The sequence below is a fragment of the Etheostoma spectabile genome, chromosome 10 (genome assembly GCF_008692095.1).
Source record: "Etheostoma spectabile isolate EspeVRDwgs_2016 chromosome 10, UIUC_Espe_1.0, whole genome shotgun sequence".
NCBI classification, from domain to species: domain Eukaryota; kingdom Metazoa; phylum Chordata; class Actinopteri; order Perciformes; family Percidae; genus Etheostoma; species Etheostoma spectabile.
The window spans coordinates 3,504,270-3,529,149 of record NC_045742.1 but is presented as its reverse complement, the minus strand read 5'-3'; the positions used below and the strand labels follow the sequence as shown (position 1 = coordinate 3,529,149).

Genomic DNA, 24,880 nt, shown 5'->3' with positions numbered 1-24,880 from the left:
CTTTTTTTTTTTTTTGGGGGGGGATGCAGGGTCGAAATAATGAGCGCGTCGGTTCTCTCTGATCGAACACAGTTTGGCTGGAATTTGAGTATTTTAGTCTGAGTAATGTCGAGCTGCAACGATTTACCAATTAGTTGTCAATCATTAAATTAATGGCTATTAACTATTTTGATAATCGATTCATTGTTTTTTTTATTTTTGACCCAAAACGAGACATTGGAGGACGTCATGTTGGGCTTTTAAAACACTGCTCCACAGTTTGGGCCGTTTTCTGACATTTTAGAGACCAAACAACTGCTACTTTCATGAGTACTCGTTAGTCGCAGCCCTAGATTAATGTCAGGACGACGTAGGCTGTGTGTGAACGTCCCTTTCTCACAGTTTCTCACGTAGTTCGGCTTTGGCCCAAAACTCAGAGCAGTTCTACTTTATAATTTTTTAAAGATTTGTCTGCAAACTTTTTGTCATTTTATTACCGTGCATGATAGATAGATAGATAGATGGATAGATGGATAGATGGATAGATGGATGGATAGATGGATGGATAGATGGATATGGATGGATAGATGGATGGATAGATGGATAGATGGATGGATAGATGGATGGATAGATGGATAGATGGATGGATAGATGGATAGATGGATAGATGGATGGATAGATGGATAGATGGATAGATGGATGGATAGATGGATGGATAGATGGATAGATGGATGGATAGATGGATGGATAGATGGATAGATGGATGGATAGATGGATAGATGGATAGATAGATGGATGGATAGATGGATGGATAGATGGAAGGATAGATAGATAGATAGATAGATAGATGGATGGATAGATGGATAGATGGATGGATAGATGGATAGATAGATAGATGGATGGATAGATAGATGGATGGATAGATGGATAGATAGATGGATGGATAGATGGATAGTGGATGGATAGATGGATGGATAGATGGATGGATAGATAGATAGATAGATGGATGATAGATAGATAGATGGATGATAGATAGATAGATGGATGATAGATAGATGGATAGATAGATAGATAGATGGATGATAGATAGATAGATGGATGATAGCTAGATAGATATTTATTTATTGATCCCAATAAAATGGGAAATTACAGCGTTACAGCAGCAAAATCAGTCCCACAGCACAGAATATAAATATAAATGAAATACTAGGATACAACATCCATGAAATAAAAGTAGGAATAAAATACAAGAACACATTTGTGAATATATACAAGTTGAGAATACAAAAATGTGCAACTGCTTAAACAGTATGATAAATATGTAAATAGACCAATTGTGCAGGTTGCACTTAGTGCAGTATGGCGGTGTCTCAGAGTCTTATGATGATGATGATGATGATGATGATGATGAGGATTCAGGGATGAAGAAGTGTCCTTTTTTATATTCTATAATGATCAGAAAACAGCTAACTATACAACCCAGCGGAGTTAAACCTCTCGGTCTGCACGTCATCCTCACCTTGCTGTCCTGACTCTTGACGGGCCGCAGGACGACGCCATGTTTGATCCTTTCCATCATCTCGTTCACCGCCTTCGCCTTCACGTCGTCGCCCTCGCCCGCTGGAGGGGAGGGAGAGAGAGAGAGGGGAGAGAGAGAGGGAGAGAGAGAGAGAGAGGAGGGAGAGAGAGAGAGAGAGAGAGGGGGAGAGGGGAGGAGAGGGGAGAGAGAGAGGGAGAGAGAGGGAGAGGAGAGAGAGAGAGAGGGGTGAGAGAAGAGAGAGAGAGAGAGGGAGAGAGAGAGGGGAGAGGGAGGAGAGAGGAGGGTGAGAGAGAGAGAGAGAAGAGAGAGAGAGAGAGAGCTCAGGGTTTTAGAATACAGGGAATAACATTCATTCAACATTCTCAACATAACGTGTGTTTTTTTGGGAAAGGGCTGTGCCCGGGAGCAACACGGGGGAAAACAATAAATCGCGCCTAGTAACGGTCTTTTCCACAAGACTACCAAGTGCGGGTCTGGTTGGTTCTGAGTGCAGTTCATGCTGGTTCATCCGGTTCTCTAAGACCAGCTGGATCTTCCCCAGCCTGAGAGCAGCAAGACCGTTGGTTCCTTCCCAGACCACGGGGTTCTGGTTTCCCCCCAGACCACGGTGGTTCTGGTTTCCCTACAGACCACAGTGGTTCGGTTCACCCATCCATGCCGAAGCTAACACTAACCGCTATTCTATGGTTAACAGCTGAAACCGGGGTTTTTCAAATGGTGGCCGCAGAAGTGTTGGTTTCCAACGTCCATGATAACCCCCCCCCCCCCCCCCCCCCCAGACCTGAGTAACCGGTTCTTTCTCGGGCCAGCGTAGTTTGGTTTCTGAGTTAGAACCGTTTTCCTTGGCCCAGACCAGGTTTATGTGTGTGAAAAAGCAAAGACCCGGTTCGGATTTTTGGCCCTGATGTCCGAAGCCCCACCAACCCCCCGCCTCGGTGAAGAGACACATGTGTGGAACTCTGAAAGGGTGCCGGAGACTCCTGGCGGCCTCATGTCTCAATGGGGTTTGGAGTTTGGAGGACTTTCATGATGGCCGATCAGCGAGAGCGAGTGGAAGAGACACAAGAACCGAGGTCATGTCGCACCCTTTGTACGAAACCCTGTTGAAAGTTTTTCACACACAAACACACCACACACACCACACAACAACCACACACACACACACACACCCAAAAAAAACAACAAAAAAATCATCACCAAATCAAATATATGTTTAGTCACACACCCTCTTTTGACTGAGGCTATCTCTGTTCATATTGAGACTTCTACCACACACACACACCCCACAACACACCCACACCCACACACCCCAACCACACACAAACACACACCACACCCCAAACAAAACACACCCACACACACACACACACACACACCCCACACACACACCACACACACACACACACACACACAAAAACACACACACACACACACAACACACACCAACACACACACACCCCACACACAACACCCACACACAACACACCCCAGGGCATGTGCGTGCCGGTGTAAACTGTTTTGTTGCTTTTTCTTTTTATGATTTTTAAAAAAAAAAACAACTTTGAAAACGGATCAAATTTGACAACTTTAGGGTTAAAACAAGGTTGATTTCATTCAGACTTTCAGCTTTTTTACAGAAACAGAAACTTTCGTTTTCCAATCTCATAGCTCGTGGTGAGTCTACCTTGGTGATTTGGTGATTTGGTGGTTTACACATTACGGCTGATAATCAGCCTCCTTTTGGAATAAATCAGTGGGTTTTTACTCCCAGAGCCACACTGTTGAGCTCTATAAGCTAGGGTGACCAGATGTCCCCGGTTTCTGGGGACAGTCCCCGGTTTTGGTGACCTGTCCCCGGCTGGATCCGTCCCCGGAAATGTCCCAGGTTTTCCCTGTGACTGATAGACCCGAAATTGGAATGAAAGAAAGAAAACCCGGACCAAACGGAGCCGATTGTCGCTCAAGACAAGCTCAGAGATGTTTTAGAGAGCCGTGTTTTACGATGCTAAAATCACTGATTATTTACATGGAGTCTGGTGGGTTTAGCGAACGCAATTTCGCAGGACTTTTTATGTTTTAAAAAGGATCTTAATCTTTAACAGAAAGGTCGACCTCCTTAGAAATCCTTTCCATAATGTTGTCAGACACTTAGAATATTAATCTGAGACTGTCAGAAGCAAAACGAGCACGTTGGGGGTGAGGGGTGATTCAGGATCAGACCTTTGATGAGAACAGCACTAGGTCTTTTGTCCCCATTTTGAGTTTTACAAAAATGAAAACATGATGTGATTTGGAGGTACATACGCTTCTGAGCGGAAAATGTCCCCGGATTTGGTCTGAGAAATCTGGTCCCCTTACTATAAGTGTTAAATAAATGTAAATAGCAGCGGCCAAAATAAAAGTAGACAGTAAATATAGTGTAGAGTGCAGTAAATAGAGGGTTTCAGACACAGGGTGTGATCCCTGCACAATGACTCAGCTTCAGCCTCTGGTAACCAATCAGGTGCAGCAATCACACAACACGTGGGTTTCCTTTCCTCACCTGAGGGGGTTGCATCTCGAGGGGGGAGGTGGGGGCGGGGGTGGAGGGGGAGGAGGAGGGGGAGGTGGGGGCTGCGGGGGAGGGGGGGGGGGCGGGCGACCCCGGGTTCAGGGGGAGGGGGCTCCGTGCTGGGAGCCACTGAGGCCTTTTCCTGGCTCTCCTGGAGCTCTTGGACTGTGGAGAGGAGGGAAGACAATGGAGGCCGTTAGTTAAACTGCAGAGGATTTAGGAACTGCTGTGTCATGATATCTCACTTTTATCTTCCTGAAAACCTTAGTCCAAGGTTATAAAAGTGTTGCATTTTCAATTTTTATTTTTGTTTTATCTTGACAGGGTTTTTTCTAGGTTTCACCAAGTCAAATTTAAAGATTTAAGATTTAAGACCCTTGTGTTGTCTTCCCATTAACCATCATCTTTTTGCGCTTTTTCCAATGTTTTTGCTGTTTTTTTCTACACTAATTTATTAGCTAATTCATAGCCAATAAACATCTTCTTTTTTTTTTTTTAAATGTCATGACATTTTACAAAAACAATTAATTTCTTGTTTTTTTCCAGCGCTTATTGGCTCTTTTTTGTGTCATTTTTTCCGAGGTTTTGGTCCCTTTTTTTTTTTTTTTAATGCCATACAATTCAATAACAACCAAACAACAACAACCAAAATTCAATGAAAGTAATCATTCATTTTACCTGAAGAACATTGTTTGGCATCCATGTTATTTTTAGGCAATATTGTTGAAAAAAAAAGCCAAGTTCCTGATATTAAAACTTAACAAAAAAGGGTCAAATTTGACCCGAGGACAACACAAGGGTTGAGACCATTTTGAATGATATGCCGTATATTGTGACATAAAAAAATAGAATATGTCAGATGTCAGAGTGCGGAAACATCTGAAACAGTTGCCCGATTTTCCTCATTGGCATTATAGAACTTGTGTCTAGATTGGCTGCAATATAAGTTGCATGTTAGTCTCATTTGTAGTCATAGTAGAGCAAAATATAACATATATGAGTCAGAAAGAACTACAACAACACCACAGAATAAAAATTAACATCGCAAAATGCTGCAGAAGCAACTCAATGAGCCTTAGAGGGATTTTAACTATAAATATAATTGAGTTAAGTGGTGTGTAGTTGCAGTTTAGTAGTCTGATAGCAGCTGGCTAAAAGCAGTTTTACAGAATACTTGATTGGAGAATGCAGCCATGATGTTTTAATGTTTCATATCTAGTGTCCATCTCACCATCTCATGTCAAGTTTGGTTTTTGTGGTTCAACAGAAATTCACGCCGTCTCCTTTTTCCCCACCCGGTCGGGATCAATTTGAGCTAAAAAAAAACAACTAAACATAATCATTTCAATTTATTTTGAATAGTTTTTCTATAACCCCTTGTGTTGTCTTCCCGTCAAAATTGAAAATCAACACTTTTGTTGACGCTTTTTAATCAATGTTTTTATCTTTTTCTTAGTTTTTTGTCCCTTTTTTTTCCAATGTTTGTCACTTTTTTTTGACGTTTTCAACACTACCTTTCAACACTTACCTATTAACTTTAGTTTTACATTATTTTTAGAATTTATGGTCAATAAACCTCATTTATAGGAAATTGGTGTAATTTCCTATAAATGAGGTTTATTGACCATAAGTTGTTTGAGTTAGAAAAGCAGAAATTAGGAATTATTGAGACTAAAATTAAAGGAATGGATGTTGATGGATAATCACAGACTGGAACATGTCAACTTTTACTCAATACTATTTCAAAAACACTTCAATTTGTTTTTCAAATACTATAACATTAAATAAGACGCCCCAAAATGAATGAAAGTAGAGATTTGTACTTGGCAAAGAGCGTTGTGTGGAATCAATCATGTTATTTTGGGGAATTATAAAGAACATTGATATGGGACAACATGAGGACAACATGAGTTGACCTGGCTTTATAGTTTTAGTTGGACTGTGGAGAGTAAAACAAAGAGATGCTCAGAGATCTAAAACCCTCTAACCTGTTGCATTATTAAAAATAGTAATGCTGTCAATAAGAATTTACCCCAAAAAAGGCTTTCTTTAGTGCAGAGGGTGATGCAGAGATGCCTAAAGCCGCTCCATTGATTTCCTATAACTTATTTATAATTTATTTATGAGAAGAGCCCTGGGGAGAGCTCAGATTTGCCGTTTTGCAATGCGCTCAAAATTCAAATTATTTGAACTTTGACCTAGTTGCTGCTGACCTCTCGAAAGCACAACCTATGAGATATATGCAGCATGTTGTTACCTAGCAACAAGGAAATAGCTCTGTTGCTTTAAAGGAACAAGCCTAGGCCAGCGCAGATCCTGGAGGGAACCGGCTCCAACTAACCTACTGCTCCCAATAAGGGACAAAATAACTGTGTGTGTGTGTGTGTGTGTGTGTGTGTGTGTGTGTGTGTGTGTGTGTCTGTGTGCGTCTCCACCTCTGCTCTCCAGCTCCTCGTTCTTCTTCTCTGCCTGCTCCACTCGTCCCTCCACCTCCTTCTTGGCCTCCTCCAGCAGCTCCAGCTGCCTCTGCAGCGCCTCCAGCTGCTGCTTCACACAGCTCTGCTCCAGCTGGGCCTCGAGGCTCGCCACCTACACACACACACACACACACACACACACACACACAAAACACACAATTACAAATCTTTGTAGAGATGTCTACCTATCTTGTAGCAGATAACAAACAAGATTTTAATTTTTTATTCTTACATTTTTTGTCCTTATTTAAATCTTACCTAAATCTTACTTAATCAACCAAGGATCAAATGCTGAGTCCGAGGCTGCTCTTGCTCTTGGCTTTACGGCCCTTCATTTAGCAGCTTAAGAAACCGATTTTAGATATTTAGTTTGTCGACCAAAAAACTGCAAACTCTGCTAAAATAAAAAAGTTCATATCGCCTTAAAAAGCAAGTTTTTAAGACAATTTGGATTGTGCAACAAAGCAGCCCTGCTTGGTTCTTTCAGGGAATGATTGTAAAGATTTACAAAGAATAGGTTACGACATGTCCTCTCTAACTGGGACGTTTTGGGACAGACTGGTGGGGATTGCTGTGGATGAAGTACACACGGAGATACACTGGTAAGCGCTATAATAATAAAATAAATAATTTATACTTCATTAATCCCGCAAGGGTAGTTACAATGTAATGAGGTTTAACCATGCATCCAGCTCATGTAAATGTATTGTGTTGACAGTCAACTCCATTTAATATTCTATGTGCCGTTCTCTTTTGCGGCGTGCAGATGTTCCTCCAACGGAACATGTTCCAGCAACGGAGCAAACCCTGGAAATGAAACATCGTTGACGTGGACTAACTTTCTGCTGATGCTGCAGACGCTCCTCCTCCAGCGTTTTGGTGACGGCGGCGACGTCCTCCAGAGCTTTCAGAAGCTGAACGCTGGGCTCAGCGCTCTGCAGCAGCAGCATACTCTGCCTGTTGGCCTCCTTCTGTTTCACCAGCATCTGCAGGAGGAGGAAGAGGAGGAGGACAGAAAGACAGAGAAGAACAGGAAGAGCAGAAGAAGAAGGCAAAAAGAAAACAAGGGGGTAGGACCCAAGGAGGGGAAGGGAAAGATTTTACCAGGTTTTTTTTCCATCAATCTGTTTCACTCCTGCAGGCTCTTTTTCACTTTTCAGGTCAGTAAACACCAGATTTCTTTAGGTTATTAACACACACATCAATTGGCAACACAACAGTGCAGGTCAGCGTTCATCCCAGCAGCTGCATCACTTCACAGCTTTTTAAATTCATCAGAATTGTAGACTGCTGAGAGTCAAAGTTGCAAAACAGTTTCAGAACTAAGGAAAACGTAGATTATGCAGAATGTGGAGATTACAACAAGTCCTCCAGACCATACAACAAAATAGGTTGGTTATTCCTAATTGCTAATACCACAGCACATAGACTGGCGGCCCTAGCGGTTGCAGCAAATTCCACACAGGAGCGTTGTCCGTCCGTAGTACACTGGAGAACATAGTGGTTGCACCTTGATGAGGTTTAGGCCCAAAAAGTACTTGGTTAAGTTTAGAAAAAGAACACGGTTTGAGTTCAAATCAGACGCTACTTCACTTCTGGTTACGCGCGTAATGCAAAACATGACGTAGCTCTGTTTGTTCCATAATGGGAAAAGAACCCCAGTTTCCGGGGCTATATATATATATATATATATATATATATATATATATATATATATATATATATATATATATATATATATATATATATATATATATATATTAACACACATACTGTACATACATACACTCAATACTGTATATGTATAATTGTGTGTATACAGTATTTATGTGTATATACACATTCACATATACATATATTTACACATATATAGCCTTATATACATACATACATACGTTTACTTCCATGATAAGTTGTTTTTCTCGGATAGAGGGAAGTTTTTTTAAATGTAAAAGTAAATGAATGAATGTAGCTGTGTCTGCTTGATGTGCTGTACTGTTTGCTAACGCGCTAGCTAACGACCTTTTAAACTCGTGATCAGTTCCTCGCTAATTTGGCCGTTGATGAATGAAGCAAAAAACTCTGCGTCAGTTTGAATCAGCACGCTACAAAAACATTTCCAAATTGGTTTGCTTTCCTTCTTCTTGTCTTGGAAATGTAACCTTTTTCTGGCCAACGGTGCTTGTAGCGCTAATCCTACATTTCCAATGAACATTATGTCAAGGATTCAATCAATGTCAACTTTTTCTGTCAAATTTTTTGCGCATAAGTTACGACTTCAAGGCACGACTTCAAGTCACGACTCACGACTTTGTAGCGTTGCAGGCAAAGTCACGACAAATCCTTCTAGCTAGCGTTAGCTAGCGGCTAACTAACGTTGACGTTGGTTAGCGCCAGCCAAAACTAGCAATTTCTAGTCGCGACATACTATGGGCAATATTTAATAAACATAACCTGTAGTAGTACACAATCGTATGTGTGTGGTTTGATTACGATGTGCCGAATCACTTTACGTTGCCCAGATATGTCTAGTTATGTGTATTCCGATCGTTTCTTTACCTCGTGTGCATACGTCTCGGCTTTGGCTCTCAGGCTCTGCTCCAGGTCGAGCTGCTCCTTCATCCCGTCGTACTCCTGCGCCGCCATCACGGAGACTACGGAGGCAGAGAGACACACTACGTCAGGCTGAACAAAGACATTATCATCATTAGCACCTCTTCTTCATGTACATTGATATATTTGACTTAAACATCATTCAGTGTTTTTTTGCCGGCTTTGTGGAAGACTTAGGTTAATTTAAATGTACTTATTTACATTCAGCCATACCTTCTGCTAATTGTCTGTTGTTTGCCTGTTTGTTTGTTTGTTTGTTTGTTTGTTTGTTTGTTTGTTTTGCTTTTATTCTAAAAAAAATGCTGCTGTAATAAGGGAATTTAAGTATAAAGTATGATCTAATCCAGGGGTCTTCAACAGGGGGTCCGCGACCCCTAGGGGGTCCGTGGAGATATTGCATGGGGGTCGCGAAAGTTTTGGTTGATTAGACTTTTTTTTATATTCCCCCCCCCCTGCAATTTTTTCCACTAATTGAAAAGTCTTTAAATACACATTAAGATGAACTCAACACACTGTAGTAAACAGATAAATGGAGGCAGAAGATGTCTTTCAGTCATCAATGCACACATGGCACTATAGGACCAGTTTGATATAACACAATGTTATACAATATATATAATTAGGGGGTCCCCGCTCCATCTCGCCATCAGTTTGGGGGTCCTTGGCCTGGAAAACGTTGAAGACCCCTGATCTAATCTAATCTAATCTAGGTGCGTGTATCTTGCAGGGGGTTTAGGCGTCCTTCCTCAGAAAAATTTGAATTTTGTCTTGTTGCGGGGTTTGGCATCTCTTTGTAGTCATGGGTGTCTCTTTGTGGTCATTTATGTTTTCTTTGAGGTTGTTTTGGGTCTCTGTGTTCACTAAGTGTTGGTTTCTGTCCCTTGGTAGTAATTTTTTCTTCCTTATTACAATATTATACATTATTTAGGACCATATGTGTGTCTAAAACTTTGGAAAAGCTATGCCAGACAATACATAGATACCCCTCAAGAAACTTATAGACAAAACCTTGCTAAAGAAGTCCATCTACCGTCATTAGATCTGAGGAAAGTATTCTAGTTACATTCATTTGGTGGTACAACTCGGCTCTGCGTTAAGTCATTACACACAGTAACATATAGCACACTTAACACATGTTGATACAAATGTTGGGACTTGAATTTTGCCACTGGCGGGTGAAACTGTCAATCTACCTGCCACCTTGGCAGCCAATGAGAATTGAGTAATTTGGAGTTGTTGTTTTTTTTCCATTGATGTTCTTTCACGTCATGCAAGCTGAGCTTGAGCTAACGTTAGCAACGAAACTACCATAGATAGCTAAAACTTTTTTTGAAATGACTGTTAGCTTAGCTACAAGCTAGCAATCAAAAACAACAAAGACTGTCACTTGAATGGCGTTTTGAGCTAACGTTAGCAACCAAACTATCATAGATACAATAGCTACAACGTTTTTGAAATGATTTCCATCTTCTGTTATTGTTTGTAATGAGAAAAGTTTATTATTTCATGGATTTCACAAATTTCATTATGACACCTTATGCTGTAAACCATTTAAATCTGAGAGGTACGACTCAAATCTGCACTCGACTCACATCGGGCAGTGACACTATCCTCAGTCAGTTGAACACTTCCCAAAAGTTGTGACTCACCTCTGTTAAACCTCTTGATGGTTTTACTTTGTTTCTCGTTAGTTTCACGGAGCTCCTTCATCTCGGCCTGACCTTTCTCCGACTGCAAAACGTGAAACAGAATTCAACAAATAAAAGTCAAGATCCACAACATTCAAAGAAATGTTCGGTTTTTCTTTTGCTTTTTTTAACGGAGGATGACTCACAGCCTGGTACCTGTCACAGACCAGAAGCGGAGATGTTTTCTGACATAAAAACAAGAACTCTGAGCAGAGAGAACACGCAGAGCAGCAGGTTGATACTGATTGGTACTCAAAGCCACGATACGTGAAAAGGTGTGACTTACATCAATGTTAGCACAACAGTGAAGCGGCTAGACTAGCAAAGCGCTTGCAACGAGCTTTGTTAGCGTCACTGAAGTGCCATTAATTGCCTTTAATAACGGGTGCCAACAAAATAAAAGTTATAATCATACTGTATTCATACTGTAAAAAATAAAAAGCAACAGCGATGTTTTCTAGTCCCTCCCTGTTTAGTCACCTAGCCAACTTAAGCTAATGTTAGCTTTGTTGAGATTGCTGGAATTCCCAAAACAGTATAAATACCACACATTTATGTGCTAGCTTAATCATTTCATAACTGAGATATCTGCTGCTTGAATTGTTAAATCTGATCAATCAACGTTGCATAAATACGTTGGAGAGTTTCACTGTGGTTCCTGGTTTAGTAGTAAGCTAAGCTAGGCCTACTGTTAGCTTTGTAGCTTGTGGGATTTCCAAAACTAAATAAAAACTGCACGTAAAAAACACATAATTGCTCTGCTAGCTCAATCGTTTTAAAACGATTATAACTACTATTTCTGCTGAAAAGCATTTCTTTACTTGAAGGTATCTACATAAGAGTGACATGACACTGTCATGAACACATTACAAGTACTTTTTCAATATTATTTATGGTCACAGGTAAATATAATTTACATTATGATGACCTACTTTTGCTTTATTTTTTAATTACATATTCAATTTAACTTTAGAAAACCTTTATCTGACACCACTTTACATTCAGCCTACCTTCTGCTCATTGGCTGTTGTTTGCCTGTTTTTTTTGTGTGTTTGTTTGTTTGTTTGTTTTGCTTTTATTGTAGAAAATGCTGCTGTAATAAGGGAATTTCCCCGCTGTGGGATGAATACGGTATAAAGTATAAGTAAGTACATGACACTGTCATGACACTGTCACCCTAACTTGTCACGACAAAACCGAAGGACACTTAGTAAAAAAAGCATTATGTCATAAATGTTTATGACTTGTTTATGTTTATGACACGTTCATGACAGTGTCATGTCGCTCTAATGTAGATACCTTCAAGTAAAATGTAACCAACATTTCCATCAATAGATTTAACTCCTGTGTGTCCGTATGCAGTAAGTTATTTAACCTAATGAATCTCTTTGTATAAATATGTTGGACAGCTGTATTCCACTGTGGTTATTTGAATGGATATCACAGTTTTGATTTAACTATGTGAAGGTGACAGAAAAAAAATATTTCTTATATATGTATATATATATCTTCACCATATGACGAAGATATATTTTCATGGTGTGCCGTCATGCTGATTTGAGCACGTTCTAAATGTGTAGTTGACCGATCCACTTGCCTGGTCGGATCTACTTGTCGGATCTACTTTCTGTGTATTTGTCCATCCTCACCTGTGCAGTCAGCTCTTCTATCCGCCTCTGCTGTTCATGAATCTGACACACAAAACTCTTCTTCTCCTCCAGTAAGGTGTTCACCATCTCCCTCAGATCTGACACAACACAGAAGCAAAGTCCAGAGGTATGCGGTTGAGTTTATTTCTTAAATGTGAAAATGTTCCTGACAAGCCTCCCATACCCTAAAATGCTGGTATCAGCACGTGTCGGATTTTTTGCACCAATCCGATTCCACGTAATTTAGAAGAGATGTTCCGATATCGATACCAGCATCGGTATTGCCTCCGATCCTGCTTAAAACGCTAGCATCGGTAAGTACTGGAGTTTATACACTGACCCGATACCACGTAAATAAAAAAACGTAATGAAAATCTACTTTAAAGTAGTGTATTTATGCTCTTTTCCACTTTGACGGACTGTCAAACTGGATGGTAAAAGAAAGTTGATGGCACTCACTGTTTGTATTTGTTCATATGTCAAAAAGAGTTTATCAACAATGATAGCAATCATATCACATCCATGCAGGGATATTGGTATAAAGCTGTTAAAAAATAATAAAATTTGTGTTTTATAACATACTGGTATCAGATGGGTACTCGGTATCGCCAGATACGCAAGAGCAAGTATCGGAATCAGGAAGGAAACAGGAATCTCTAGTTAAATATTAACAGACTAAGGCTACATTCACATTGATAGTTTTTGCTTTAAAAACTAAAAAATATTTTTCTATGTGTCCCCCTCTCATTCCTCCTGCTCTGGTGTTTCCCCCTCTCATCCCCCCTGCTCTGGTGTTCCCCCTCTCATTCCCCCTGCTCTGGCGTTTCCCCCCTCAAATTCTTCCTGCTCTGGTGTTTGCCCCTCTCATTCCCCCTGCTCTGGGATTTTCCCCTCTCATCACCCTGCTCTTCCCCTGCTCTGGGATTTCCCCCTCTCATTTCCCCTGCTTTGGGATTTCCCGCTCTCATTCCCCCTGCTCTGGGATTTTCCCCTCTCATCACCCCTGCTCATTCCCCCTGCTCTGGGATTTCCCCTGCTTTGGGATTTCCCCCTCTCATTCCACCCTGCTCATTCCCCCTGTTCTGGGATTTCTCCCTCTCATTCCCCGTGCTCTGGCATGTCCCACTCTTATTCCCCCTGCTCTGGGATTTTCCCCTCTCATCACCCCTGCTCATTCCCCCTGCTCTGGGATTTCCCCCTCTCATTTCCCCTGCTTGGGATTTTCCCGCTCTCATTCCCCCTGCTCTGGGATTTTCCCCTCTCATCACCCCTGCTCATTCCCCCTGCTCTGGGATTTCCCCTGCTTTGGGATTTCCCCCTCTCATTCCACCTGCTCATTCCCCCTGTTCTGGGATTTCTCCCTCTCATTCCCCGTGCTCTGGCATGTCCCACTCTTATTCCCCCTGCTCTGGGATTTTCCCCTCTCATCACCCCTGCTCATTCCCCCTGCTCTGGGATTTCCCCTGCTTTGGGATTTCCCCCTCTCATTCCACCTGCTCATTCCCCCTGTTCTGGGATTTCTCCCTCTCATTCCCCGTGCTCTGGCATGTCCCACTCTTATTCCCCCTGCTCTGGGATTTTCCCCTCTCATCACCCCTGCTCATTCCCCCTGCTCTGGGATTTCCCTGCTTTGGGATTTCCCCCTCTCATTCCACCTGCTCATTCCCCCTGTTCTGGGATTTCTCCCTCTCATTCCCCGTGCTCTGGCATGTCCCACTCTTATTCCCCCGCTCTGGGATTTTCCCCTCTCATCACCCTGCTCATTCCCCCTGCTCTGGGATTTCTCCTGCTTTGGGATTTCCCCTCTCATTCCACCTGCTCATTCCCCCTTGTCTGGGATTTCTCCCTCTCATTCCCCGTGCTCTGGCATGTCCCACTTTTATTCCCCTGCTCTGGCGTTCCCCTGCTCTGGTATTCCCCCTGCTCTGGCATTTCCCCCTGCTCTGGCATTTCCCCCTGCTCTGGCGTCCCCCCTGCTCTGGCGTCCCCCCTGCTCTGGCGTCCCCCTGCTCTGTTCTGGCGTTCCCCTGCTCTGGCGTTTCCCCGCCTCTGGCGTTCCCCTGCTCTGGCGTTCCCCCTGCTCTGGTATTTCCCCCTGCTCTGGTATTTCCCCCTGCTCTGGCGTTTCCCCTGCTCTGGTATTTCCCCCTGCTCTGGCGTTTCCCATTCTCATTCCCCCTGCTCTGGTATTTGTATACTTCCTCTCTGGAGCAGATGAAAATCCCTAGCGAACTAAATGTTGTTCTTGCAGCAGGGACTTAGTTCGCCATGTTGTTGGATATCATTGTGCGTGTTGTACCTTTAACCTGTTGTTGGTACTGGGTGAAGGTGTCGGTGCCGCCGTCGGCCGCGTCGGCGTCGGCGTCCAGAGCGATGCAGTCGGAGATGCTGGGAAGCAGCTCGTCCAAACACGGACGGGACGACAGGCTCAGGTACTTGAACTTCCTGTTCTCACAGTTCAGCTGCGGGGTCAAAGTTCACGCGGGGCAATGACAAATGAAATGACAACAATACCATGATCAAAGAAGTCTTCTTCTCTTTGATGAAACAGCAGAATGGTAGTGACAGAAAATGCCGTAATTTAACATGTGTTGATTTTGTTACAAACTTCTTCTTTTACAGGAACTCAATTTCTAGAAATATCTCCCTGAGAATATCAGACTGGCGTTAAATCGGTATTTTGTCGTACAGTTTATTCTTGTCCTATCAGATTGGAAAACGACCACTTCTTTGATGTTTTTTAAGCTCGTGTTGCAGATTTAATTTTCCAACGAATTTGTGCAATTTGCTTGTTGGCAATAATTATTTGAACTGTTATCCATTGTATTTGAATGTGTTGGATATTGCAAAACTGAATATAGCAAGAAAAGTAGGCACTATTTACAGTGTTTTCTTTTTTCCCCCATAATGCATTGCATGACGTCACATTGGGGAGAAAACAGAGCAAACAGAGCAGCCTGTGTTGTCTTCGCCACTGGTTTTTGTCAACGTTCCTGGAGCGTTTTTTTTTTATTAAAATTTTTATTACTACCACTAGTTTAACTAACACCAACTTATTGACAAGTCTAACACTGATTTTTTGGAATTCATGTTCAAAAACCCTGATTTATATGAAATTCGGAATTATTTTGACTAGTTAAGATCAGAGGAACATAGAAATCAATTATGAACCTACCTGTTGTATCTACCTCTGGACATTGTTTATATTTAAATACGAGCAAAAAGGTCTGAATCCACTGCAGCTACAGACGAGCAATTGTCTCTGTGCAGAGTCATCCTGACTCAGCTGTTCACTCCATTCATGTGTGTGTGTGTGTGTGTGTGTGTGTGTGTGTGTGTGTGTGTGTGTGTGTGTGTGTGTGTGTTGTGAGACCTTTGTGGCCAGGGCTTCTGCATTCTCCCGGCACGACTTCTCGATCTCCAGCTGAGTCTGCAGACGCTCACCTCCTCAATCACCATCTGAGACACTGAGGGGACGACACACACACACACACACACACACACACACACACACACACACTTTTAGCGTAACACAACACACTGTATCAGGATCTCAAAACAATGTCCCATGGATCAGTACAATATATTATTATTGTTTTGCTGCTCGTCTTTCCAGGAAATGAGGAAAAACTCTTAATTGAAAACCTTTTATTTATTTGAGTTATTTACCTTCTACTGTACGTAAATATTAAAACGGTGACAGGGCGATTTTGTCTAACTTGTATGACTCATTCAATAATAGTAAGACAAAAATGCCCTGTCACTGTTTCCATACTTGTAAAACCCACAGACAGGCGTAAAGGCTGACCAATACCAATGATTAAAATAATTATATTGGCAAAGTACGGAGATAAAATGTTTCTGCCCGACAGCGTCGACATCAGCTATAAACAGTACCTTTGAAAGGATAAAGTTCATATTTATGCATTGATGCATTGTGGGTATTTTATTGTGGACTATATAGTGAATGAAATTAACCGCGGAGAATTTGCAAACCACTACAAAATGGCGATCACACTGTATACTGTATAGTGCACTGTTTCTGTGATAGGGAACGTTTTCAAACACGGCTACTGTCTGTCTGTCTGTCTGTCTGTCTGTCTGTCTGTCTGTCTCTGTCTGTCTGTCTGTGTGTCTTCACTGAAGGTTTTTCAGTGTTGCCGTGGTGACAGAGTCAGACCTCTGGACAGACGTACTGGATTGTGTTACAGCCAGCAGGAAGCTGCTGCTAACATCCCTGATCCATTAACAGACTCCTTCCTGATCGATGTACAAGCCCCAAATCTGATTACACAGCTCACACACACACACACAACACACACACACACACTCTCACACAGACACATACACAGCTCACACACACACACACACACACACACACACACACACACACACACACACACACTTTCGGGGGAGGGGAATCTCAACTCAAAGATCCAACAACCAGCGGCTGCCATCTTGGCCCCGGAGCAGACGCTTCTGAACCACCGGTGGATTTCAAAACATGTGTACGTGCTGGACGAGGAAGCTACAGAGGTTACTACTGAAACAGCGAAACACAAACAAATGTAATTTAGATAAACGACGTTACACTTCCAGGATTGCTCCGGCGCCGTCGGAAATTCCACCGGATGTCCGTCACCGTCCTCTGTCTCTGTGTTGGTGCTCTAACCTGCGGCTGATTTCTGAGGACTATGGTTACCTGGTCCTCAGGTCTCTGCAGGGTAAATCCAGACAGCTAGCTAGACTATCTGTCCAATCTGAGGACTATGGTTACCTGGTCCTCAGATCTCTGCAGGGTTAATCCAGACAGCTAGCTAGACTATCTGTCCAATCTGAGCTTTCTGTTGCACAACTAAAACAACTTTTGAACATACAACAAGTTCCGAGGCCATTTAGCAGCGGCACCGTGGCTCTGTCCGGCGCTTAGCACCGGCCAAGACGATTGTGATTGGTTTGAAGAAATGCCGATAAACCAGAGCATGCTTTTTCCCATCCCGCAATTTTAGCCTGACCCTCCTTCACAGCGCTGTGGAGGAAGGTCTGGCTATGCGAGACTAATTAAAATGTAATAGATACATTTTTTTTTCTCCCATTAGCAACATCATACTGCAGTCAGTTAGCGAGAAAACCAGCAGGGCTGCAATTTACCATTAAACTAAAGAAGAAGAAGAAGAAGAAGAAGAAGAAGAAGAAGAAGGAGGAGCTTCAGTGCAATACTACCCTGTTGAAATGTACGCACGTACAAGTGTACACAGAGTCCCACATGTACGTTCACTCCCAAAAGTATCCGAATTGAGTCACACAAAAACGGATAGAGTGGTGAAGAAAAGAGAGAAAAGCCTTCTGGATCTATTTTAAATCCTTTTTTCAATGTTTAATGCTTTGAGGATGAGCTTTGTTGGTGTGATTCCCTCCCAGACAGAGACCCCCCCCCCCCCCCCCCCCCCCAACCTCTAATTTTGGGGGGCGTTTTGGCATGGACACAGTCGGATTCGGGAAGGGTCTTTACAAGGTTTCTGTGCCCCAAAGATTAGGTTTCAAAATCCTTCTGCTGGTTTATAAGTCGCTAAATGGTTCAGAGCCAAATTACCGGTCAGATCTAGGGAATTATGAACCACAGAGGCCTCTAAGGTCACCAGGGACCGGTCTGCTTGCCATCCCCAGAACCAGAACTGAAAAGGGGGAAGTGGGTTCAGTTCTAGCCCCGTATATCGGAACAAACTCCCGGGAACTGCGATCGGCCCCAAAGGGCCCAAGGCTGAACACCTTTCTCTTCCCATTGCCGGGTTTTTAATTAGGTTAATTAGGTTGATTACGCATGTACGGGTGGATTTACTCTTTATTTAGAAACAACAGGGTTTGTTTAAGTTTTTTTAAATTTTATTTCCTGTTCTTAATTTTATATTATGTACAATATGTGTACTTTTTATATAATTGTTAATATGTTTGACGTTTTCTGTAAAGCACTTTGAATTGCCCTGCTGCTGAAAAGGGCTATATATACAAACAAGTAAAATTGCCTTGCCTTCAAAATAAAATAAAAATGTTGCCAAAGCATCAACATACAGTCTGTCCAAATATTTGGATTAAACACAATAAACTCTTATATGAACAGTAACACAATATTAGAGTAGATCTATGCTACTTTTATTAATCTATTTGTATGGCAAATATGAAAACAAAAGTCAAATCTCTCTCTCTCTCTCTCTCTCTCTCGCCCCCCCCCAACATCCCAAAGACATCGTCTCCGCCCGGCTGCACCAGCTGGAGGAGACGGGTCATCTTCTTGCTATTTATAGTTCTGTTTTCATTCTACTTTGTTTTTACTAAGAAACCAAAAAGCTGGTGCCATCACAGGGGAACACTGGAGAATCCCCACCCCCCCAAAAAAAAAAAAAAAAACCCAGGGTTAAACAATAAGGGTTATGGCCCTACGCTTCTGGGGGTTTGTAGTAGAAGATCAAACGGCTGATATTCACTGGCTAGATTATTTGGCTTCCACCTTGCTTGATATCATCAACGCATGGCACGTTATCCTAACATAGGCACAGGCTAATGTACTTGATAAATAAAGGCAAGTTAACCTTAACATAGGCACAGGCTAATTCTGCTAACTAAATGCTAGAACCTTAACATAGACACAGGTAATTACTGCTAAATAAAATGACAAGAAGTTTAACCTTAAATAGGCACAGGCTAATAATGCCTAATATAAAATGCAAGTGTTAAACCTTAACAGTAGGCACATGGCTAATTACATGTAACATAACAATGACAAAGTTAACTAACATAGGCACAGGCTAATACTGTATACGTTAACATGTCTGTGTGTTAGTACATTTAACATAGCCAGGATAATTACTTGCTAATCTAACATGGGCTTGGCATGCTAGTTAACATTTAACATAGGACAGGTAATTACTGTAATACCATGCTAGTGTAAACCTTAACCTAGGCACAGGCTATTTACTGCTAGACACTAACATGCTAGTTAAACCTCAACATAGGCCAAGGCTATTACTGCTTAAATACTAAAATTCATGTCTATGGTGTTAACCATTAACAAGGCGCGGCTAATTACTGCTACCACTAACATGCTAGTTAACCGTAACATAGGACAGAGCGAATTTACTGCTTTTATTACGAACAGGCTAGTTAACATGCAATAGGCGAGGCTATTATGCTAAATACACATTGAGAGTAACTAAATGAGGCACAGGCTTAATTTGCTAACTAAAATGCTAGTTAACATTAGTAATTAAACTAAAAAAAGCTGATGGGAAGTTCAAAGCTGTTTGCACGAGTTCTCCTGACAACAGTCGGTGAGTTGTCGGCTGTCGCGACAGTCAAGTCGCCGTGGTTAAGACAACAATCGTGAGCTTACTTTTTTACAAAACATTGAACGAGAAAAGCCATACAATGAGCTACCAAGGTAATGGAGTCTTTTTTATATATAGTGTGCTTATTAGAAATAAACAACGGACCAAAATAGTATTGAACGTTCAGATTGTAAGTTATTCACTTCTGTCAAAGTGGCGCCAAAATGATGGGAGTCAATCGGATGCTAAATGCGGTGATCTGGCTTGTAGCATTTACAATGGCGCCATGGGGTACGCTTAAGAGGAGACGGCTGAACCCCCCTTGGTTGTGTAAGCTGCTACAGAGCTGCCGACGGGGCATCGGACCCCGTCACAGCTCGTCCTATCAGCAAGCAGTTAGCGATGTTGGTAACGAAAAACAGCATGATGATGAGACGGGTAACAAAAGCTACCACGGAGCTGACGCTATGTTGCCGAGATTCCGGTTAAAATTTAGTCCACAAAAATATGAAAGGGATCTTCTTATCTAGCGGTTCTGAGTCTCAACAACTACTCAAAGCAAGATTTACACAGCACAGGAACCATCACCATTGACAAACAATGTGGCCAAGACTGTCTTTACAACGGTGCTGCCACTTGCTCATCAGACTACACACTCACAAACTCATCAGTACACAACTCCACAAATTCACGCTCCATGACTCAACGAGGAGGGATAACGTTCGGTTAACCGAGGGAAGAAGTCCTGAGCTAACAAATCAGGAGGATGCGATGCAGCAGTTCGGGTCACAACTCCAGCGGGGTTTTGATCTCAGCGTGTTCTTGCGGTATTTGGGGAAAAGCGCTGGATGCAGAGATAGTGCAGCCCCAGGCGTTTATCCAGTACAGTAGACTGAGTAAACTAGGTGCGTAAGCTAACAGCGTACAGGGCTACCACTATGTCCAGGGAGTTGGTTTAGCTTCAGATACGTGTCGCTAACCAGAGCATGAATGAAGTGAGAGATCGCTCGGGTCACAAATAATACTCAAGGCATTTGTTGCCTACGCATTTTTCTGTCTTGTTTTTTTGGCTATTTCCTGTCTTTCTGTGTCATGTCTTTTTTTTTTTTTTTTGGGCTGTTTTGTCATCTTGATTCATTTCCTGTCTGCAAATCATTTTTATTAACTTCCCTTGGGGGGGGGGGGGAGTTTACTCGTGCACACACCTCCATATTTTCTCACAAATTCCTGTTTCCAGTTTTTACCATGGCACTCACTCTTAGGATTGCTCGGTATGGTGGGACAAAAAAAAATATAATCAAAAATTTTACTTGATTATTACTTGGTCCAGATGGACATCCTGGTTAGTTACACAATTACTCATTGACTTTTGCAAAAATGTTGCATTTATTCAACTGAAAATGCAGTTTACATGCAGAACACGAGATAAAATAAGACTTTATTTGCAAAACGTAATGTGCAGAATACATGGTCTTTCTCGATGAATTTGTTTTTGTCGTCGTTAGGAGATAAAATTGTAATTGCAATTAAAATTTGATGAAGTGCACAGCCCTACTCACTCTCTTCAAAAAAAAAAAAAATGTTTTTAAAGATGATTTCTGGGCTTTTTTAGGCCTTTATTTGACAAGACAACTGAAAACAAGAAAGTGTGGGGGGGGATGACATGCAGCAAAGGGCAGGTCGGAGTCGAACCCGGGCCCCTCCATACATGGGCGCCTGCTCTACCAACTGAGCTATCCGGGCGCTCTTACTGAGTTCTCTCTTTGAACATGATTTGAAACGTAGACCTTTTAGCTATTTAAAAACGGGATGTTTGACAACTCCGTCCTGTTCGGCTGCTCGGCTTAAGCAACGGGAAGTCCAGACTGAGACATCGGCTTGTCCTCCTGCTTCCTGCCAGTTGTTGTTTGTAACTTTACAAGCGGAACAACAATTAGTTCAAAAGATACCAAAGATCCTTGGTCTCCAGGCGGTGGTATGATAATATATATATGTCTTATAGGTCCTTCTGTGAAGCAAAAAAACCTTTGCTGGGCTTTATTACCGAGATACCAACACCTTAAACCTCCGAACACTTCCCTTAAACATAACGTCTGTGCCTGAGCTTTATTTAAAACGTTTAGTGCTTATACTCGCTCTACTCGCTGACGTGGACTTGTGTCGTTCAAATCAACTTATATTTGTTTCCGAATTGGTTGTTCAAATTTTGCATTTAGGATGAAACACAGAGAGGAAGTCAAGGTACGACTTTAGAATTAGACTTAGACTTTCTCTTTATTGAGCCTGTTTGGCCGGATGACTACCGCAAGGAAATTGAAAAGTCCAGCACCAGTTTTAGCAAGAAAAAAAAAAATTAAAAAATAGATTAAAAAAAGAAAAAGAAAGAAAGTCTTAAAGACAACAGATAACCAGAATGATAATATATAACAACAATAAGAAATTTGTCAAATAAAACAAACAAAAGACAATAAATTGTTAGTTAAGTGTCAGTGGTGAGTACGTATGAAGTGAGAAGTGATAAAGGACTAGTGTGCGTTGTATGTATGAGTATGGGTACGTGTGTATGTATGTGTATGTGTACGGTGTAGCATGTATGTATATATGTATGTATATATGTATAGAGTATGTATTATAGGTATAGATGTATGTATGATATTATGTATGTATGTATTGTCCTCTGCCTATCCCCCTCCCCTAGGGAGGAGTTGTATAGTCGATGGCATGAGGGGACAACGGAGTCCTGGAGGCTGTTGGTCTGGGCACTTGGGGAAGGAGAGCCTTCCCTGAACCGGCTCCTTGGGGGCTGATGACGGTGCAGGGGGGTGGCGGGCATTTAAGTAATAGCCAGAAGTTTGTCCAATGTCTCCTCTCCTGCCACCGTCACCAGTGAGTCCAGCTTCATGCCGACCACAGACGGCGGCCCGCCTGATCATTGCCAGCCTGTGGGTGTCTTCTTTTGGATATGCTGCCCCCCAGCACACCAAGTGTAGAAGAGGGGACATGGTGACCACAGGATGGGAGAACATCCACAGCAGTTGCTGCAGATGTTAACGGAGCGCAGCCTCCTCAGAAGTACAGCCGGCTCTGTGTCTTCCTGTCAGGTGGCGTGTTTGTTGTCCAGCCCGTTGTGTGTCAGACACAGCCCGAGGTTAGTGTATGATTGGACTGCCTCCACCTCCAACTCACTCCAAAGGATGTTGAAGGTTCTTGGGATGACCTCCCAAAAATCACGGACAGCCCTTGTTTGTAGAGGTTGTTGAGCTGTAGGCAGTAGTGCGGACACCAGAGAGCAAATGGCCCCACAGACTCCGATCCTCCTCCTCCCTGTCCCCCTGATACACCAATCGATGCTGGTCATCTGCGTACTCCGTCATGTGACACAAGAGTCAGAGTTGTAGCAGAAGTCCGGGTGTACAAGGTGAGAGACGAGGGGCCAGCAACGTGCCATGGGGGCTCCAGTGCTGCTGACCACAGTGTCAGACATGATGTCCTCAGCCGACGTACGTGGCCTGTCGGCTGAGGTTAGTCTCGATAGTAACCCAGATGGGGTCAACGCCATCCTGATCAGTGTCCTGGAGTAAGGGGACGCCGGACTGCCTCATTGGTATTAAAGGAACTGGAGAAAAGTCAAGAGAGGACCCTCACTGTCTGCCATCCCCCTATCCAGAGGGGAGTGGACCCCGGTGTAACAGGTAAGAGGCTGGGTCTCCACACCAACATTGGCTGCGTACGCAAACTGAAGGAGCGTTCTGGGGGGCTGTACTGGGGTCTGAGGAGGGGAGGAAGAGCCGCTCCAAGTCTTCATCAGGGTGTGAAGGGTTTTCGAAGCGCCACCGTCGGAAGTCATTTCAGAATCGTGGGCCTGTTCTCTGGGAATTGGACGAGAAGGATGTCTTCCAAATGGGTGGGCACTCTCCTAGCTGGGCAGGCTAAGGTTGAAGATCCAGTTGAGCGGCTTCCCAGTTCTGATGGCAGGTCTTCAGCAGTCTCGGGCACCACTTTTCGGGCTGCTGCTTTCTGGGGGAGCTTCCTCAGCTGATCTCTGACTGGTCCGTGGTGATGTGGGGGGGGATTTGTATTGAGGAGGAGGAGGGGGGTATTTGGTGCTGGGGGGAGGATTGTTAGACTGTTAGAATGGGAGTGTGGTGTCAGGTGGGAGGTGTGTGGAGGGAAGGGAACCTTGCTGGGGTGAGGGTGGAGGGGACGGGGGGGCAAGGGCTGGTTAACTGTTGACAAAAGTTATTCAGCTTCCTTGGCCATCTCCATTGTCCCCCTGTTGTTTGGTCTGGTCGGTGTGACGGGATGGCTCCTCACACTTCCAGACATACCTCATGTTGTTTTCCCTCAGCTTCTGCTCACCTTCTCCGTAGCTGTCCTTAGCTTCCCTCACACAATGTTCAACCTCCCGCTGTGCTGACTTCATGGCTTCCCTGTCCCTCTCTGAAGGCAGGACTTCTTCCTGTGGAGGAAAGCATTGACCCCTGTGTAACCATGGCTTGTTGTAGGGTAACATCGGACGGTCTTGATAGGGAGACCACGTCTGCACAAAGTTAAGGTAGTCAGTAAGGACAGTGTGTCATCCCCTTCTATGTCCTCACCATGCGGGCTGATAAGAACATCCCAGTATTGGTGTTGTAGCAGTCCTCAGGGCACTTTTCCAGCAGGGGCACCCCTCCTGCTGTTGCGAGTTGGTCACGGTGTTTGGGACCAGGGGGTGTACGAGGGGGGTGGGGGCTGTAGATGAACCAGGTTGTGATCAGATTCCCCAGTGGGGGGAGGGGAGTCGCTCTGTATGCATCCTGCCATCGCATAAAGCGATCAATGTCTGTGTTTCTGAGTCGGACAGTCTACAACCTGGTGAAAAAAAGCCAAAGTAGAGTCCAAAGTAGCCATGGTAAAAGTCCCCAGAGAGGGCAGAATGAAAGGCGAAGGGTGCTGTGTCTGGCGCTGCTGCTGACGGAGTGAATTCTTCTCACAGGACAGAGGTGGTCCGCGCTCGGAGGGAGAAACACAGAGGAACCACATGGCTGAACTCCTCGGGTAAACTAATATGGCCGTTAA

The 24,880-nt window shown here is 43.2% G+C and overlaps 1 protein-coding gene across 1 annotated transcript in view; it reads right to left on the bottom strand.

Annotated features, from left to right (window-relative positions):
• The window catches only part of shtn3 (shootin 3), a 34,298-nt gene extending 11,105 nt beyond the window's left edge, over nt 1–23,193 (bottom strand). The window contains 13 exon segments of the mRNA XM_032528635.1: nt 1,459–1,608; nt 1,982–2,141; nt 2,301–2,478; nt 4,062–4,170; nt 6,506–6,659; nt 7,387–7,533; nt 9,107–9,201; nt 10,810–10,891; nt 12,498–12,595; nt 14,797–14,959; nt 15,871–15,935; nt 15,938–15,964; nt 23,055–23,193. Coding sequence (XP_032384526.1) covers nt 1,459–1,608; nt 1,982–2,141; nt 2,301–2,478; nt 4,062–4,170; nt 6,506–6,659; nt 7,387–7,533; nt 9,107–9,201; nt 10,810–10,891; nt 12,498–12,595; nt 14,797–14,959; nt 15,871–15,935; nt 15,938–15,964; nt 23,055–23,193 — 1,567 coding nt within the window.
• Between the last annotated feature and the right edge of the window lie 1,687 nt (nt 23,194–24,880).